This window comes from Siphateles boraxobius, unplaced genomic scaffold (genome assembly GCF_051911475.1).
Source record: "Siphateles boraxobius isolate OS27281-9 unplaced genomic scaffold, OSU_SipBor_1 16, whole genome shotgun sequence".
NCBI classification, from domain to species: Eukaryota; Metazoa; Chordata; class Actinopteri; order Cypriniformes; family Leuciscidae; genus Siphateles; species Siphateles boraxobius.
Genome location: NW_027508766.1, coordinates 3,013,908 through 3,031,499, shown reverse-complemented (window position 1 = coordinate 3,031,499; position 17,592 = coordinate 3,013,908). Strand labels below are relative to the sequence as shown.

Here is a 17,592-nt window from a genome sequence, read left to right as displayed (position 1 = left end):
GGATTTAAAATCATAAAGAAGAATTTTTAACTCAATTCTAAAAGGCACAGGTAGCCAATGCAGCGATTTCAAAATTGGAGAAACCTGGTCAAATTTACGTTTTCTTTTGAGGAATTTTGCACTAATTGGAGACGAGCGATGGAGTATTTGGACATGCCATAGTAAAGAGAGTTACAATAATCCAAACGAGATGTAATGATCGCATGGATAGCAATCTCTAAGGTTTTCTCAGAGAGAGAGGATTTAATCTTAGAAAACAAGAACTAATCACCACATTTATTTTTTTTTTTTAAATTTGAGGTTCTGATCATAGAAAACACCTGAGTTCTTAATGCAGGATGAAGTAAAAGGAGCAAGGTAATCCAGGTCAATGTTACTGCTTTTAAAGTTTTCACTGGGGCCAAAAGTGCCAATACAGGGCACGACGAGATGCCTACCCTATGCCAGGTTTAGAGTAGACTACATGATATCCATGGCCGGACATACTATTGAGCTTGACTGGGCTGCAGCCCATGCCAACCATTACCCGTTTATATCCGTTTGATTTTTTCAGTTATATCCCAGTCAGAAATAATTATCTCTGAATTCATATTTTAAATCTTACAAGTTTAAGTTCAGCAAATACTGAAAATATTAAATCTGAAGGGTGTTCTTTGAAAATAAAATATGTTTAAACAGAAAATAGGATTTCAAATGTACCCACACTTCCGGAATAGGATATACAGGTCCTTCTCAAAAAATTGGCATATTGTGATAAAGTTCATTATTTTCCATAATGTAATGATAAAAAATAAACTTTCATATATTTTAGATTCATTGCACACCAACTGAAATATTTCAGGTCTTTTATTGTTTCAATACTGATGATTTTGGCATACAGCTCATGAAAACCCATAATTCCTATCTAAAAAAATTAGCATATTTCATCCGACCAATAAAAGAAGTGTTTTTAATACAAAAAAAGTCAACCTTCAAATAATTATGTTCAGTTATGCACTCAATACTTGGTCGGGAATCCTTTTGCAGAAATGACTGCTTCAATGTGGCGTGGCATGGAGGCAATCAGCCTGTGGCACTGCTGAGGTGTTATGGAGGCCCAGGATGCTTCGATAGCGGCCTTAAGCTCATCCAGAGTGTTGGGTCTTGCGTCTCTCAACTTTCTCTTCACAATATCCCACAGATTCTCTATCGGGTTCAGGTCAGGAGAGTTGGCAGGCCAATTGAGCACAGTAATACCATGGTCAGTAAACCATTTACCAGTGGTTTTGGCACTGTGAGCAGGTGCCTGGTCGTGCTGAAAAATGAAATCTTCATCTCCATAAAGCTTTTCAGCAGATGGAAGCATGAAGTGCTCCAAAATCTCCTGATAGCTAGCTGCATTGACCCTGCCCTTGATAATACACAGTGGACCAACACCAGCAGCTGACATGGCACCCCAGACCATCACTGACTGTGGGTACTTGACACTGGACTTCAGGCATTTTGGCATTTCCTTCTCCCCAGTCTTCCTCCAGACTCTGGCACCTTGATTTCCAAATGACATGCAAAATTTGCTTCCATCCGAAAAAAGTACTTTGGACCACTGAGCAATAGTCCAGTGCTGCTTCTCTGTAGCCCAGGTCAGGCGCTTCTGCTGCTGTTTCTGGTTCAAAAGTGGCTTGACCTGGGGAATGCGGCACCTGTAGCCCATTTCCTGCACACGCCTGTGCACGGTGGCTCTGGATGTTTCTACTCCAGACTCAGGCCACTGCTTCCGCAGGTCCCCCAAGGTCTGGAATCGGTCCTTCTCCACAATCTTCCTCAGGGTCCGGTCACCTCTTCTCGTTGTGCAGCGTTTTTTGCCACACTTTTTCCTTCCCACAGACTTCCCACTGAGGTGCCTTGATACAGCACTCTGGGAACAGCCTATTTGTTAAGAAATGTCTTTCTGTGTCTTACCCTCTTGCTTGAGGGTTTCAATGATGGCCTTCTGGACACACACCCCTCACACATATACACACACACATACATTATATATATGTATATACATGAATATCAGATGATGTCACCAACGTCTCCTCACTGACGTCACTCAATTCTAAAACTTGTCTTCCGCCATCTTGAGTACCTGATTCGGCAAGATCGATACGTCAGTCGCAAAGGAAGTAGAGCTTATTCTATGGCCGAGCCCGAACTTGCGGGCCGATATTTCCCGTCACTATCCTCGGGCCGGGCCCTTGATCTAGAGATGTGCACTCCCAATGCAGTGCGGCGCGGGACTAGATTTGATGGCGAGTGCGAGCGGCAATGCACTCTCTGTGTTTGTGCGCGTTGCAGGGAGAATAAAACGATTCGCGGGACTCCCGCAAACTAGAAATATCTATGAATAAAACATATAAAAACTAATACATTTTTGCAGAGAAGCAACAAGAACTAAAACAAAATAGAAGCGATTTACAGGCCAGAGTTTCCTTTTAAAACACGTTTGTAGAGTTGAGCAATGTAGCCAAAAACAGACATACGTGTTGATTTCTTCAGCGCAAAGGCCAATCAGAAGCATTTAAGAGACTCCCCTCACTGCCCAAAACCTCTATGCTCAAAACTGACTTTTTGTTCAAAGCTCTGTATGCTGACAAATCCTCTAATTTTAACAAACAAAGTGTATATATTATGAAAGATTCATTGTGCAGTCAGCTTAATCGATATTAACAGAGATGTGAGATCGCGATTAACTGATGTCATCTTTTTAGGAATTATTAAGGGAGCGCACTTTGCGCGCATTCAGTCAAAATCCTTCAATCATATCATGCCCAACCATGCACGCAGCTGCTGGCTTTTATGTTATAACAGTGGTTTGTGTGTGCAAACTCTCTGTGCAGTGTTCATGTTGTCTGTGGTGAGTGGATGTAAATGATAATGAGCTTACGCTAGCTTAGGGCTGTGCGATATCACGATTTATTATCGTGGATTAAAATATATCCACCATCTGCTTTTGAAGAAATGTCGTATCGTGCATTCTATCAGTTGCAGTTCTGGCGCCTCCGTCTCAGCATAGGCTACAACGCGACGTATATTCACATCAAATGTTAACGCAAAGGAACGGGACAATGCAGTTCACATAAGTTCATTATTTGCATGTGCTAACAAGTCATTCACGTGTTGATGCGCGGTTCTAACGAGCGCTTTTCTGAGCGCGTACACCCGAAGCGCACGCGCACTAAGCCTGTCTAACAACAGCGACAGGTTACTGAACGAAGTTATTTTTCTAGTCTTATTGCGCGAATACTGTCAAATACACACAGGGTTTACATAAAGTTGGTTATGTATAAAGTGAAACAAACAGAGAAAATCTGCTTCCTAGCTAATGCCGTCAGTATTGTAGACAGTACCCGGCAGGTACTCAAGATGGCGGAATTCAACTGGAAAAAGAGCGGATGACGTAAGAGGTCATGTGACTGATATTCATGTATAGCTAATCAACTGTCACCCCTGGCAACACACACAAACCAGCTGAGGTGCAATCACCAAAGCCTAGCTGATGGCATTCCACCAATCTTCTAGACAAGGATATAAATGCCAGTTTAGACGGGAGCGGTAGATATTCTTCTCTCGACTGAAACTAATGCTTGTGCTTTTGTTTCCTTGCCAGAGAGTGATTAACAGGAAGTTGGTGTTACGGACTCTCCGCCGGCAGACCTCCAAACAGACTGAGCAGACACTGTCTGCTAAGGGGACTTTCAATTTCAATCATGAAGACACTCTCACTGGAAACACCAAAAGGAGAGCTACTTTACAAGACACAGACCTGAGGATTACAGTCAAGAATCCACTGGTCTATTTTCTTGTATTTGCTCACTTTACACACCCTCCGGGATGAATTCGATTCCTCGTGTCTGTTCTCCTTTTTTCCCACAGGAACCTGCTGCTACTATAGTTTTAATATATAGCCTATGCAAGTCTCTAAAGTTGAAGAACCAGAACCGTACATGGCTGCTGAGAAACTGTTCACCACCAGAAGCTCTCAGAAGACTAAAACCCTGAAGCCGTTACTAACAATTAATCAAAATTAACACATTTCCTCAAATAAAGTGTATTCATCAGTGATGGATTCGCAGCAGGCCTGCATGCCTAATTTCTCTCATTATACCACCAAACAACTCCAACACATGACCTTTTTAGCCCAAAACATTATTTCTGATTACAATACAAAAATGCTATTTTAAAAAGCACCTAATGAAGAGGTTTTAATACAAATCTTCATTTGCATCTGTCTTTGTCCTATTTACACCATTTTAAACAGAATTAACATGTTCTCATATTACTACTACAGCAAATATATTAGGGGAAGTCAAAGAGTTCATATGCAGTGCGTCAACATAGATGATGATTCATCCATCCACCAAACCGCTTTTGAAGGCTCATTGTTTATATATAATAAAAAAAACATCCAAATCAATTCAAATCTCAGCAGCAGCTGAGCCCTTCATTGGTTCATTTCATGATGCCTGAGCAGCGTGAGGGGCGATTAACTGCACCTGTGCCGGTACACTGTCACAATGGGGTCTGTGCAGGTGTGAAATAAAGCCTATGTACTGTTCACTGCTCCGGAATCTGATCATTAATCACAGACCACATAAGACTGAGAAACACTGGCCCAGCCATACAAATGCACACACCTGTCTTCCTGCAGGTGCACATAACCACTCTCCAAAGGTTCTCTAGGTTTTTCCACATGGCACTTCCAGTAATTTGCTTGATCAATTTTGCCTACAAAACTTGACATTACTCAACTCAAAGAACACACAGACACAGTAGCTCTGAAATTATAGAACAATGGGAATAATGAACAGTAGTCAATATGTTTGAAAAACAAAAAGTCCCACAAACTCTGCACATGTATGATTGATAAAAAAATATTTTGACAGCTGACAATGGCATTCTGTTGATTTTACTTTAATAAAGAATAGCATGAAAAACATTTGTTCAATTCAAACATTTAAACACATTTGTAATAAAAATGAGATAAAGTGAAAGTAAAAAAAAAAAAAAAATACCTTTCACATACACGACTGCAAAAATATACACACACTTTCCAGCAGCTCCATGCAGACAACACATCAATTTGCTCTCTCTCATTTACACTATCTTCATTTGAACTGGTTGTCGATGAGTGTTCCCTTCATCTTGGCTTTCTTAGCCTCGAGTTCCGCCTGTGTGAAGAGAAACAGCACTCAGATCACACACACAAAAAACAGTCATGTGAACACACACACATTTATGACACTGATATAAAACTGTGATATCCTCACATTCTCATATAGGTCAGTCTCTGATTCCACATCCTCTAACTTGTGAATTTTTCCTTTGTGATTTTAAAGATGGTAAATTGTAATATTACCATTCACATATCAAACATGTTTACTTCAAATATCTTTAGAGAAGAATATTTTGTTGGGCGATGTGATTTTGGGGCGATGTGAGCATCATGGAACGCTTAACTCTCACATGTAATTTGTTGCATTCATACTTGACCTTCATAAGGTGCCCTAGCGCAGAAAGTCCCCAAGTGAGACCCATATATGTATTACACTTTTGGTATTCCAGGAAACCCCTAATATGGACAGCTATCTCTTTAGTTGAATAAAATGCAGATAGAGAAATTTTGACTGATTAAACATGAAGAGAATTAACACACCATTGTGACAGTATATGGTTCATCTGTGTTCTTCAAGCCATCTAGGTTATTTACACAAGGATAATATACGTATATTTATAATGCAATGCGACACTGTATCACTGTATAGAATACTATAAAATAATATAATTTCTGCCTCATTTTGTGATAAGAAGCCACATTTTGAAGCCACAATTGAAAGTTGTTTCAATTACTCGACTGATGCTATGATGTGATTTTGGAGTAAAATATGCTGTTATTCACATAACTTTGATGGTGTGCTAAGCTAAAAATGGTTAGCATTTTAGCAGCATGGTCATAAAAATATTCCATAGATCTCTGAATTTTATCATTGATTTAATTTATTCTGAAGATATGACAACAAACTGACAAATATTTCCTTTTAAATGGGTCTATGAAGTCCAAAGGCTTCATGCATGATGGCTGTTGCATCATGGCGAACTGCAAACGCTTGATAAAGCGGTCCACACAGGACGCGTCAAATCGAAAGTTGCAAATCCATTTGTCCTTTGTGTCAAGACAGTGTGAGCGCTTGGAGTACGTCAGAAATAAAACGGCGCATCAGTTTACTGTCAGAAATTTGTTGAGTTGCATCAGATACATTGTAGCCTGGGAAAACCCAGACGAACTTCCGGCAAATTTAGATTTGCTCTGCAAGTTAGTCTGGCGAAGAGCCCATTCAAGCACATTTCCAATCTTTCCAAATCGAAACACCAATCACAAACGTTGAGGCGGGCTTTACAAGATGACGATTGATCTGATTGGTTTTAAAGTCTATGCAATTGCTTACAGAGGCATTTGAGCGACGTCCGTTGGTGACGCCCCTTTGAAAATGAGCTGTGAATGAACCTTCCCCAGACCCTAACTCAGTTGCGACTGAGAAGGGTCTGGTTTTATCCAGGCTAGATACATTGTAGACAGCATCACTAATTATAATGGGTTCTATTTGCTTTTGTCACGTCTCCCTGTCGCATCAGGTGTAGACACTTAGTTTTGGTAGGCTAGTTGTGAGTTTGAAGTAGATTCATTGTCTGCTTTACGTTTACCTGGCAATGGCAGTCCTTTCACAAACTTGTCCATACTTAGTGCACAACCATGGATCATTCATTTATATTTTATCACGGCTCCATGCAATACTCATTTCTGATTCTTCAATTGCACCATCCAGCGGTCTGTAACTAACGGACCACTCAAGCAGGTACTGGGAATTGTACTCAGGTAATAAAATGTCAAATCAATATTTTGTGTTTAATTATGTGGCAAGTAGCTGCATAAGTGGGATAATTTCACAGTAGGGTCTAGTACCTCCCTGAAGAGGTTTCTTTTGCATAACAATCTGCTGACTGTCTCTACACTATCCCGTAGCCTTGGAGCTCGCCCCTTTTTATAATTCTGTGCCCCCAGTATAGGGAACCTATGGCCTAATTTGTGTGTGGGTATATGTTTCCAGTGTGACTCAGAAACTCATGTATGCTTATCTCCACACTCCACACATGTTTGTATGTGTGAGGGGTCTTTGTCAACTTTAACATTAAATTCATTCGCTGTCCAGACTTTATTAAAGTTTCAATCTGCCTCAAGCATGAATACACATCGCCTCTTCTTTCATCTCCCTGTGTGTGCGCTTACCAGCTCCTGAAGTCGTCTCTTGCTCATTCCTTTTCTCTCCAGCTGTTTCTCAATCACTTTGGCATTCTGGGCATAAGAGTCCGCCACCTCCCGCTGTAGGATAAACCAATCACAATCAATCACAGCCTTTCAACAAAGAGATATGATGTAAGAGATGAGTAGTCGGGGCTGATGGGCAGCTGATGAACTTAAACTCACCGCTTCAATCTCTTCCTCTTCTTCATCGATTGTTGAAACAGTAACCGAGCTGAACTTGCCCATGTCTTTGGTGCGCTTTGTCATCATAACCTTCAAACACATGCATGTATATGACTATTGTTGACCTTATATTCTGCAATACTCTTACACCTTTTCAAATAAAAAACGTGGTGCCTTACCCTGACTTTCTTTGGTGCCTCTTGTTTTTGGCTGTATACGCTTGTGTTGCCAAATCCCTGGCCAAACTTCACCAGCGCTCCATCCACAATGAATGTCGCTGGAGTGCTCTTCATCTGATGCTGATAAAACAAGAGCAGACCGCATCTACACACACACACACACACACACACACACACACACAATGTTCAGCATGTTGATAAGTCTGTTTAAATAATGCCCTATTTTTTTTATTATACATTATATATATTTATATATAAGTAAATATTTGTGTGTGTATGTATATATATATTTTAAAAAATGCATACACACACACACACACACACACACACACACACACACACACACACACACACACACACACACACACACACACACACACACACACACACACACACACACACTATGTTCAGCATGTTGATAAGTCTGTTTAAATAATGCCCTATTTTTTTTATTATACATTATATATATTTATATATAAGTAAATATTTGTATGTGTATGTGTGTATGTATATATACATTTTAAAAAATGCATATATATACACACATACAATTTATTTATTTATTTTCTCTATTTCCAATGTGTGTACAGGTATCTATTTTTATAGTCTGTTAGAGGTTGATGCATGTAGGCATGTATATACGTATGCTTGGTTCTTCTACTTACAATTGCTCTCGAAATTAATGGATAGTATGGGACGCTACTCAAGAGATTTGATGGTGAGGGTTGGGGGATTGTTAAATGTGAATTATACTGTAAAAATCAATTTAAAAAAAAACTTCCAAAGAAAATATGGTTCTTAAGATAAAAAAACAACCCCAGCAGATTACCCAAACCTGTTGTTGAAGTATGAGAACACATCAAGTGTTGACATGAGAATAGTCGGATCAGCTGACTCAGACAAGAATCAAACTTGTTGCAATTATTCTCTAAACCTTGAAGTCATCCTCTTGTGCATGGCAGAGTCATCATGGTGACACAGGAAGCTACAGTCCCTAGCATAAGTGAATTGATGAATGATTGACTAAAAAGAGGAATAAAAAAAAATCATCTTTTGGAAATTGATCTTAATGCCTTAATTTAAAAAATGAGGAAAAATCCAACCTTTAAGGACACCAATTTTCTTTGTGAATGAATAATGTATCGTAAATAAATAAATGTTCTTCCTTAAAATACAGGTTGCATAAGTCAGGACACCCTTATGTTAAAGGGTTAGTTCACCCAAAAATGAAAATTATGTCATTAATGACTCACCCTCATGTCGTTCCAAGCCCGTAAGACCTCCGTTCATCTTCGGAACAGTTTAAGATATTTTAGATTCAGTCCGAGAGTTTTCTGTCCCTCCATTGAAAATCTATGTGCGGTATACTGTCCTTGTCCAGAAAGGCAATAAAGACATCCTCAAAGTAGTCCATGTGACCTCAGTGGGTTAGTTAGAATTTTTTGAAGCATCGAAAATACATTTTGTTCCAAAAATAACAAAAACGATGACTTTATTCAGCATTGTATTCTCTTCCGGTTCTGTTGTCAATCCGCGTTCACGAGGCCAGTGACGCTGCTGACGTAAGACGCTGCTGACGTGTTATCTGGTGCGTCCGTGTATTCGGGTTCAAATAAATATGTCTGGTTAAAAAAAAATGCAAGTCTTCCCCTGTGTCGAAATCCTTAGACATGTTTGCAAAGATTGTTTTGTTTACAGCGTGCGTCTCCCTCAGACTATAAACGAAGCTCGGGCACAACAGATAACACGTCACCTCGTCTTACGTCAGCGGACTCATGGAAGCGGATTGAAAACAGAACCGGAAGAGAATACAATGCTGAATAAAGTCGTCGTTTTTGTTATTTTTGGAACAAAATGTATTTTCGATGCTTCAAAAAATTCGAACTAACCCACTGAGGTCACATGGACTACTTTGATGATGTCTTTATTGCCTTTCTGGACAAGGACAGTATACCGCACATAGCTTTTCAGTGGAGGGACAGAAAGCTCTCGGACTGAATCTAAAATATCTTAAACTGTGTTCCGAAGATGAACGGAGGTCTTACGGGCTTGGAACGACATGAGGGTGAGTCATTAATGACATAATTTTCATTTTTGGGTGAACTAACCCTTTAATATTTTCGTGGAAACTATGAAACGGCATGTATTTTAATTTATTTTTATCAGAAATATTTTGTAATATTACAGATGTCTTTACTATGACTTTTGTTCAACTTCAAGCATCTTTGATGAATAAAAGTATTAATAGTTTTCAAAATACAGTTAGTGGACATCATTACCCAATAAAAAAACATTTAAACGCAATATGGCGCAACTAACCAATGAAAATCAAGTATTCTAGAGAGCTGTGCCATGAAATTATTTTAGATTATAATTGAGTATATTGTTTCTGTAATCAAATGATGTATAATTGTGTCTTGTATGTAACATGCTTCACTCGGTTTACACCGTGTTTTAATATTGTGCATTTTGTATGCATGTTGTGTGTGCTGTGAGGTTTTGTGAAATGGATAAACAGGCTCACTTACTTTCCACATTTTTTGCGAAACTGTCTTTCGATGCCCTCTGACCTGCACAGAAACATACAGCGGTTAATGAATCTTAATCAATCCCTACCTTAATCAATACCCAACTTCAGCACAAACTCATACACACACACCTTTTCAAGTACACAGCCTCATCTTCCTCCACATTGCAGAACTTGTGGGCGTGTTTTGCTGCATCAATCACCCTGGCTTTGTCCCGAGGTCTCATGGGTAATTTCTCTATCTGACAGTCTAAAAAGGAACACAGGAGCTTAATTATCTTTCTCTTCTTTACTTCCTACACAAAGCACACACACTGCAGGACCAACATACAAAACCTATAGACTTTTGTAAAGCAGAAAGTTGATGCCCTATCGACCAGTACGTTCTCACTGACCTTTCCCCATAGATATCATCTAGATTGTAGAACATTTAGATGTCTGCAATGTCAGTCTGTATTGATTGTAGACAAGGCTTTATTGTAGTATAAGTTACATTTAGTTGAAATTAATCAGTGTAGTTATTAATATGACTTTTTAAAAGGATAGCACACCCATATAACAATAATTCTGTCATCATTTACTCACCCTCGTGTTGTTCCAAACCTGTATGACAAACATTTTTGCTGACATCCATTGCATGGACAAAAAAACAGAGATATTTCTCAAAATATCTTCTTTAATGTTTCACAAAAGAAACTAAGTCATTCAGGTTTGGAGATTTTAAAAATGATTCACCTTTATGAAATTTAATTTCACAAGCATAATAATGAACATAAATACCACAGAGAGCTAGTTTAATCACACTCATTTCATTTCCAGAAGTAAATCACATGAATAACACTATACAAATGAAAAGCAGAACAATGGCATGTTAATTATCCTCAGCTTCTGAATATTTCAAATAAATGTGTTATTTTTCATTATCACACTCTTGCTGAGGTGAATAAGTCTACAACAGTCTTGGAGAAGGCAGTAATCACTTGAAAGCCAAACGAGCCATCAATTCATGAAATACCTGTACCATCTCAAATGGAATTTCACTTCAGGATATCATGAAATGAGATTATTAATATAATTTAGAATAATTAATTATATATCCATGCAACGTATAAAAGAAAGGGTCATTCCATGTCAATTCAACCAGAGGTCCCCTAAAATTGTATTTTGATTTAAAAAAAAAAAAACTCTGGTGAAAGAAATACATAAATGAAGAACGCCCAAATATTAAATACAATTATTTTACCTGAGATTTGGAGCTAAATTACAGGCGGTAAAAATGACTTTAAATAAATAAATAATGCTGCCAATGCCATATTTTTAATTTAATTTACACGGAGATAGGCAGGGTAGGTCTGTTGGTTAAATCTGTTGACTTATATGCCAACATTGAATGTTCAAAAATGGCAAAAAGCACCGTTTTGCCCCAAGTTTAAATGCTTGTAACTCCAGAAGTATTAAATATCCTTTCAGATCTGTTTCTTAACAAACTTTTGATTTGGCATCTTCATTTTAAAGGCCCTATATGATTCAATCCCAGAGATATGCTGATCTTAATGTGGCTCCATGAGTAGCCTATATTGGTAAATAATACACATTTTTAGCGGTTGAAAACCGAATGTGGGTCACTTTGCATACAGCTAATATTTATTTCTTTTAAAGAGGAATATCTGAACAACAAATAATATTGACTAGGAACTAGGAATGTATCTCATTCTTTTCTATCAACACAATTGCATAGAATGTACCTGTTTGAGTGCCACAAGTATTCTTTTTCCAAAGTTTGCAAGTATTAAAGATATAGGCTAATGCAATATCTATCTAGATAATCTAATTCTTAATAAACGTTTCTTTTGGAATCTTCATTTATGACTATATGGTTCAATCCCAGAGATATTGGGATGTCAATACGGTAACATGTAGTTACAATACTGCTTATTTGAACTCTTGGTAGCTTCAGAAGCTGTTATAATGAAAAACAAATCCTTTCTTTTAAATATCCCTGAGACTGATTCAAATATAGATTTTTATAATTACACTTTAATGTGCCTCAAGTTAATGTGCCTCAACTTGACCATTTCAGTCTATTTTTGGCACTCAGTGTGGTGTGTTGTGTTGTATGCAATTCATTTGATAGAGGGAAAAAAGATACATTTCTAGTTTCAACATAATTTATTCTTCCCCTTTAAATGCAATAAGTATTTATTTATTTAATTTGATTTGATTTATTCAACAATGATCTTAAACAAATACAATCATGCCAAAGGCAATTCATTCACATTTGGGCAAAGTGACCTGCATTTGGTTTTTGACAATTGAAAATGGGTAAAATTCAACAATTTGAACATGGAGCCGCATTGAGATCCCCATATATATGGGATTGAACCACATAGCGACACAGGGCCTTTAAAATTAAGATTTAAAAAAAAAGTTTGTTAAGAACCCAAGAATCTAAAAGCATACTGAGATATCTTTAGTACTTTTTAAGTGCTGTGAAAGCAAACCTGTTCTATGCAATTGTGTTGATAGAAAAAAATAGATACATTTCTAGTTAAAATTATTTGTTTAAAAATTCCTCTTTAAAGAAAAAAGTATCTGCTGTATGCAAAGTGACTCACTTTTACATTTGCATTTACATTTATTCATTTAGCTGACGCTTTTATCCAAAGCGACTTACAATTGCTAAATTTCAGAGGTCGCACGCCTCTGGAGAAACTAGGGGTTAAGTGTCTTGCTCAGGGACACATTGGTGTCTCACCGTGGATTCAAACCCGGGTCTCTCACGCCAAAGGCATAACTTTTGGTTCGCTAAAGTCAACATAATTTACTAATAGACCTACCTATCTCCATTTAAAAATAAAATAATGATGCTACCATCTTTTGTTTCGAAAGATGATGAAAGATGATTCATTTTTACCCAGCAATCTGGCTCAAAATCTCAGGCGAAAATTGTAATTTTTAAATTATTCATTATTGTCATTATATCATTATTTTCTACAAAATAGTGGATTACTCAAGCAATTTACATTCATTACATTTAATATTTTGGCGTTCATTACTATTTATGCTTGTCTTTCTTCAGAAAAAAATATTAACAAAATCAAAATTTGAGCCGGGGAAGTTCCTGAAATTTGGTTGATTTGACATGGAATGAACCAAAAATAATAAATTATTAATAAATACATTTTAAAAATAAACCACATTCTGTTTTCTGCAGCACATACCATCTTCTATAACATATTAGACCAGATCAAAATTATTATATTGCGGCCAAAAATATATACAAAGCAATTCAGTAACAGGGACAATCCCATAGAGAAACTTGTAAATAAAGACTATTGAAGTCCACAATTACTTAAGTATTGAATTGAGTATTGAAGTCCCAATTACCTCTAGTTTTTTTATTTAATTTGATTTGATTTATTCAACAATGATCTTAAAAAAATACAATCATGCCAAAGGCAATTCATACACATTTCAAGACAAATTGTCGAGGATAAAATACACAAAAAAGCCTCAGGCTTATTTCCATTGTGGTCCTCTAGTTAGTGTTTCAAGCTACAATATTTCATTTACCAGAAAATATCTTTAACCAATTGGCTACTAAGCTACTCAGCACACGTATACTTACACAGGCTGTCTACAGACAAGTTCAATTTAAGACTTTTTAAGACCTTTTTAATGCCACTTTGAATGAAATTTAAGACCAAACCTGTGATGGAAATTCACATTATATTACATACGTATATGTAATATTTAATGTTTAACCTAAGCAATTGAAGTAATTTAATATTAACTACTTGCTTATTGAACTAAAATCAATGTAACATTTGCAATCGTAAGAATATTCAGCAAAATAGCTCCTGTCATGTTACTTAACTATATCATATGATAAAAAAAATTAAATAAACATTTTTAATTTTTACCTCAGTATGTTTCTTCTTTGAGTTTTTTTGTGTGCTGTTATGCACATTAGTTTTGATTTCTCACTTTAAAATTTCTCACAGAGACAGGCAGCCCGAGTCTCAACAGCACTGCAGAAATACATGCAGGGCTCGACATTAAGCCTTTTCATGTGCTTGTCCTTTTGACAATTCACTTGTCCGAGTAAAAAAGTTGCTTTGTCCGGTTTTTTTTTTGTGTGTTAATTTATTCTGAAGCGATATTCTCAACAGTGTTCAATCAGCTTTGATATTTAAATCGGCATATTGTAATATCTGCACCTTTAAAGGGCAAATTTTTAATTCCTAAATTTGATCAATAAATTAAATTATTTAGAATAATAAGACACTATAGGGCTGTTACCCTAGGTAGGGGCTGATCAAATTAAATAATTTACACTGAAAAATTACAATTGCATAAAATAATGGTATGAAATCGATTTAAATATACAAATAAGAAACAAGAATGATACTACTTTTAAACCTATGTTTTAAACATAACACTAAACCGCCAGTAGGTGGTGGCAGGCGACCGTCTTAATGAGTGAGTCATTGATTCATTCATTCAAACGATTCGTTCAAATGGCTGATTCATTCAAGAATGAGACAGATGTTTATGAATGGGTCATTGAATCTTTGACTCAACCGATTCGTTCAAAATGCTGAATCATTCAGTAATGAAAACAGGTTGAGTGTTCCTGTGAGATGCGCCGTGGTTCTGCTGTGATTTTTGTTTGGAACTATTTTCGCTGCTGAAACAGAACAAAAACAGCCAATATTGCATCTAAAATGTAAGTGACTTAATTTTAACTGTTTATTGAACTGTTGTAGGAAATCAATGTCATATTTTCAATCCTGATGGTATTCAGGAAAAATAATTGAGTTTGCTTAGCATATGTTAAACATATAAAACTCCACATTTAGATTTATTATTGGCAGTATGTTGTTAAATGAGTGTGTGTGTGTGTTGCGCTCATTTGTGTAGATTTCTCCTCGAGATCTGCGTGAGCGTCAACAGCGCAACCTTATCGTCAGTAATGCATTTATTATCCACAATCGATCTCAACTTACAATAAATGTAATAAAATCAGAATCCTTCTCTCGTTTTAGTCATTCCCTAGTTATTTTTCTTTTTGTTCTCATCCGGCTACTTGTCCGGTCGGGCAAGTAAAATTCTCTTTTACTCGTCCCTTCAAAAAATCCACTTGTCCCGGACAAGCGGACAAGCATTAATGTCGAGTCCTGCATTAATTATCATTATCAATCGCTGTTTATGTAATAAAATCAGAATCATTCTCACGATTCGATGCTTCACTGGTTATTTGACGGACATTTTGTCCGTCAGACTGGAGAAATTTTAGCGGTAATGTGACCAGAAATATTTAAGACATTTTAAGACTTTTTAAGGACCCGCGGCCACCCTGTTACATTAAACAAAGTGTCTAAGTGCTAAATGCAAGAGTTTTACACTTGGACAGATCGCGGAACAGGACTCTAGATAACAGACATTCCTGTTCCTGTATACCCCCCGGGTATACCCTCCCTAAAAAAAAAAAAAAACCTAAGCATCTCATATCAAGTCAACAGGCAAAAGTAAAGGATAACACATTCTGAAGTGCCAGACGTATAAAATGACACCTAACCAACAATATTCACAATATAAGTGAGGCTGAGCGGAACAAACCCTTGTTGTGTGAAATATCAGTCCGCCTGCTCTAAAAGCGTTTCCCTGTTCACACATTCAACCAATTTTCAGTGAAGACATGTTAGAGGAGAACACACTGAAGTTAGAGGACAAATCTGAATATGGGTGAGACTTTAATTCATCCCAATCTTTTCAATCGTTTGAATATGTTCTAGACAGATTACAGTGGTTCACTGATTCCTTCAGTGAACCTTTCGACACGTTACATCGTTATGCCAGTAGGTGGCGACACGTTATGTCCTTGAATGTTTACTGAACAGATTCTTAAAAAATGGAGCAGTTGAGATTTAAAAGACTTATGAACACTAAATAAAATGTTTAAATCTGCTACCATACAACAGAAATGTTAAGAATCATACCAATTTCCCCACAAATCATAGCAAAAAAATCTATCATCGGTTTTCTCAATTGACACTACGCAGGGAGTTTGATTGACAGGCGATCTGACCAATCATAATCCACCATCCGCCATTTTTGTCCGACAAAGCAGTAAGGAAATTAACGTTGGAGGATTTGAACTGGAAAAACGAAGTGTACTGACGTCTTTTCGCAGTTAAAATAATTCCTTCGTATGTTCACTCGTGTTTATTTGATGCTATAAATTAACTAGAAGGAAGAGATGATCGGTTCACGGGCAGCTTTAACTGAGACTCTACAGCGATCTGTCAGACACATTAAAGAGCCACAAAACGGTATTTATTGTTTAAATTTCTTTAAAAATTTTACCAAATTTTAAAGTTGAGACTTTGTTTCATATCAAACGTAACCTGGTCTGTCCTGTCTGTCAGCGTCTTTGCTCCGCGATGTATTTTTCACTAACGATACGTGAGAACATGTGTGACTTTAGAGCGGCTGGCTTGTCGGACATAGCAACAGTAACTAAAGGGGGCGGGTCTTTGCGAACGGTCTAAATTACTTTTATCAAGCTAAAGAGAAAAATTACAACGCCTTAAAGTCGTTTTAATTATTAAATTTAATCTCTTCTTCCAATCGAATGTTCGAGGCATTAACAGTTATTACAGTTTCAAGGTAGGAAAACAGCCACACGTAACGTTACTTAAAAGGAAAATATTTCAGTGAATGAACGAAGTAACGTTATGTGTCGCTCGGTGCATTGAACGAAAACGATTAATTCACTAACATATTCATTAAAAAACACTAATTCGTTAACGTTAACGAAACAACACCAAATACGCAGCCCGGGCATACGCAAAACCCGAGGACACACTGCAAACCCAATCAAAAAAACGTGCCCATTATAATCAGTGAGGCTTTGGTGAGGCTTTTCACACGGCAAGCGTTCAAGTTTGTTGCGTCGCTGGAAGTCAGTCCTGGTATCACGATGGTTTCTTAAACTTCAGTTAATATCAAAGCTGGTGGTTACATTCAAGCGCTGAATGTACACAGTGAATTGCTGGACGCGTTTTGAACGTCTGCAATCATGACTGTTGCTACTCACCCAGAACCAGGACCATCTGACCACACAGACAGTAATACACGTGCAGGGGTTTCTCACCATCGTCATACTCTTCCCTGTCACGGGTGTCCGAGCACACAACACTCCGAGACACCACTTTAGGCATATTTAATCTCCGTTTACTTCCTTTTTAAAATCAGAATTGTGATATCTGGTTTCAGGCTTGTTTACCGTACTGTTGTCGCCCGGTGATGACGCCGTTATGTGACGTTAGGGCTGCCCCATATCTGTTCTGGCTTCCTCCCATCTATGGTTTCCTCTATAA

The 17,592-nt window shown here is 37.4% G+C and overlaps 1 protein-coding gene across 2 annotated transcripts; it reads right to left on the bottom strand.

Moving 5' to 3' along the window:
* Positions 1-828: 828 nt before the first annotated feature.
* steep1 (STING1 ER exit protein 1) lies at positions 829-17,579 on the bottom strand. 2 transcript variants are annotated; one of them, XM_077231120.1, is made up of 7 exons: positions 17,499-17,579; positions 10,340-10,457; positions 10,209-10,250; positions 7,681-7,825; positions 7,502-7,591; positions 7,304-7,396; positions 829-5,189 (listed from the first exon to the last, which is right to left on the bottom strand). In XM_077231120.1, exons 1-7 carry the CDS (start codon positions 17,572-17,574, stop codon positions 5,127-5,129), a joined length of 627 nt encoding a protein of 208 aa, XP_077087235.1. In that variant the 5' UTR covers positions 17,575-17,579; the 3' UTR covers positions 829-5,126. The 2 variants fall into 2 exon arrangements, with proteins under 2 accessions (XP_077087235.1, XP_077087234.1); XM_077231119.1 differs by having other exon boundaries at positions 17,310-17,564.
* Between the last annotated feature and the right edge of the window lie 13 nt (positions 17,580-17,592).

What these genes read in the sequence shown, in the direction of transcription:
- steep1 (XM_077231119.1), bottom strand. Translation starts at nt 17,433, where the DNA reads ATGCCTAAAGTGGTGTCTCGGAGTGTTGTGTGCTCGGACACCCGTGAC. An exon ending in AGGCACCAAAGAAAGTCAGG is followed by an intron (nt 7,592 to 7,680) that starts GTAAGGCACCAC and finishes ATGTGTTTGAAG; the next exon opens with GTTATGATGACAAAGCGCAC. An exon ending in AAGAGGAAGAGATTGAAGCG is followed by an intron (nt 7,397 to 7,501) that starts GTGAGTTTAAGT and finishes TTTATCCTACAG; the next exon opens with CGGGAGGTGGCGGACTCTTA.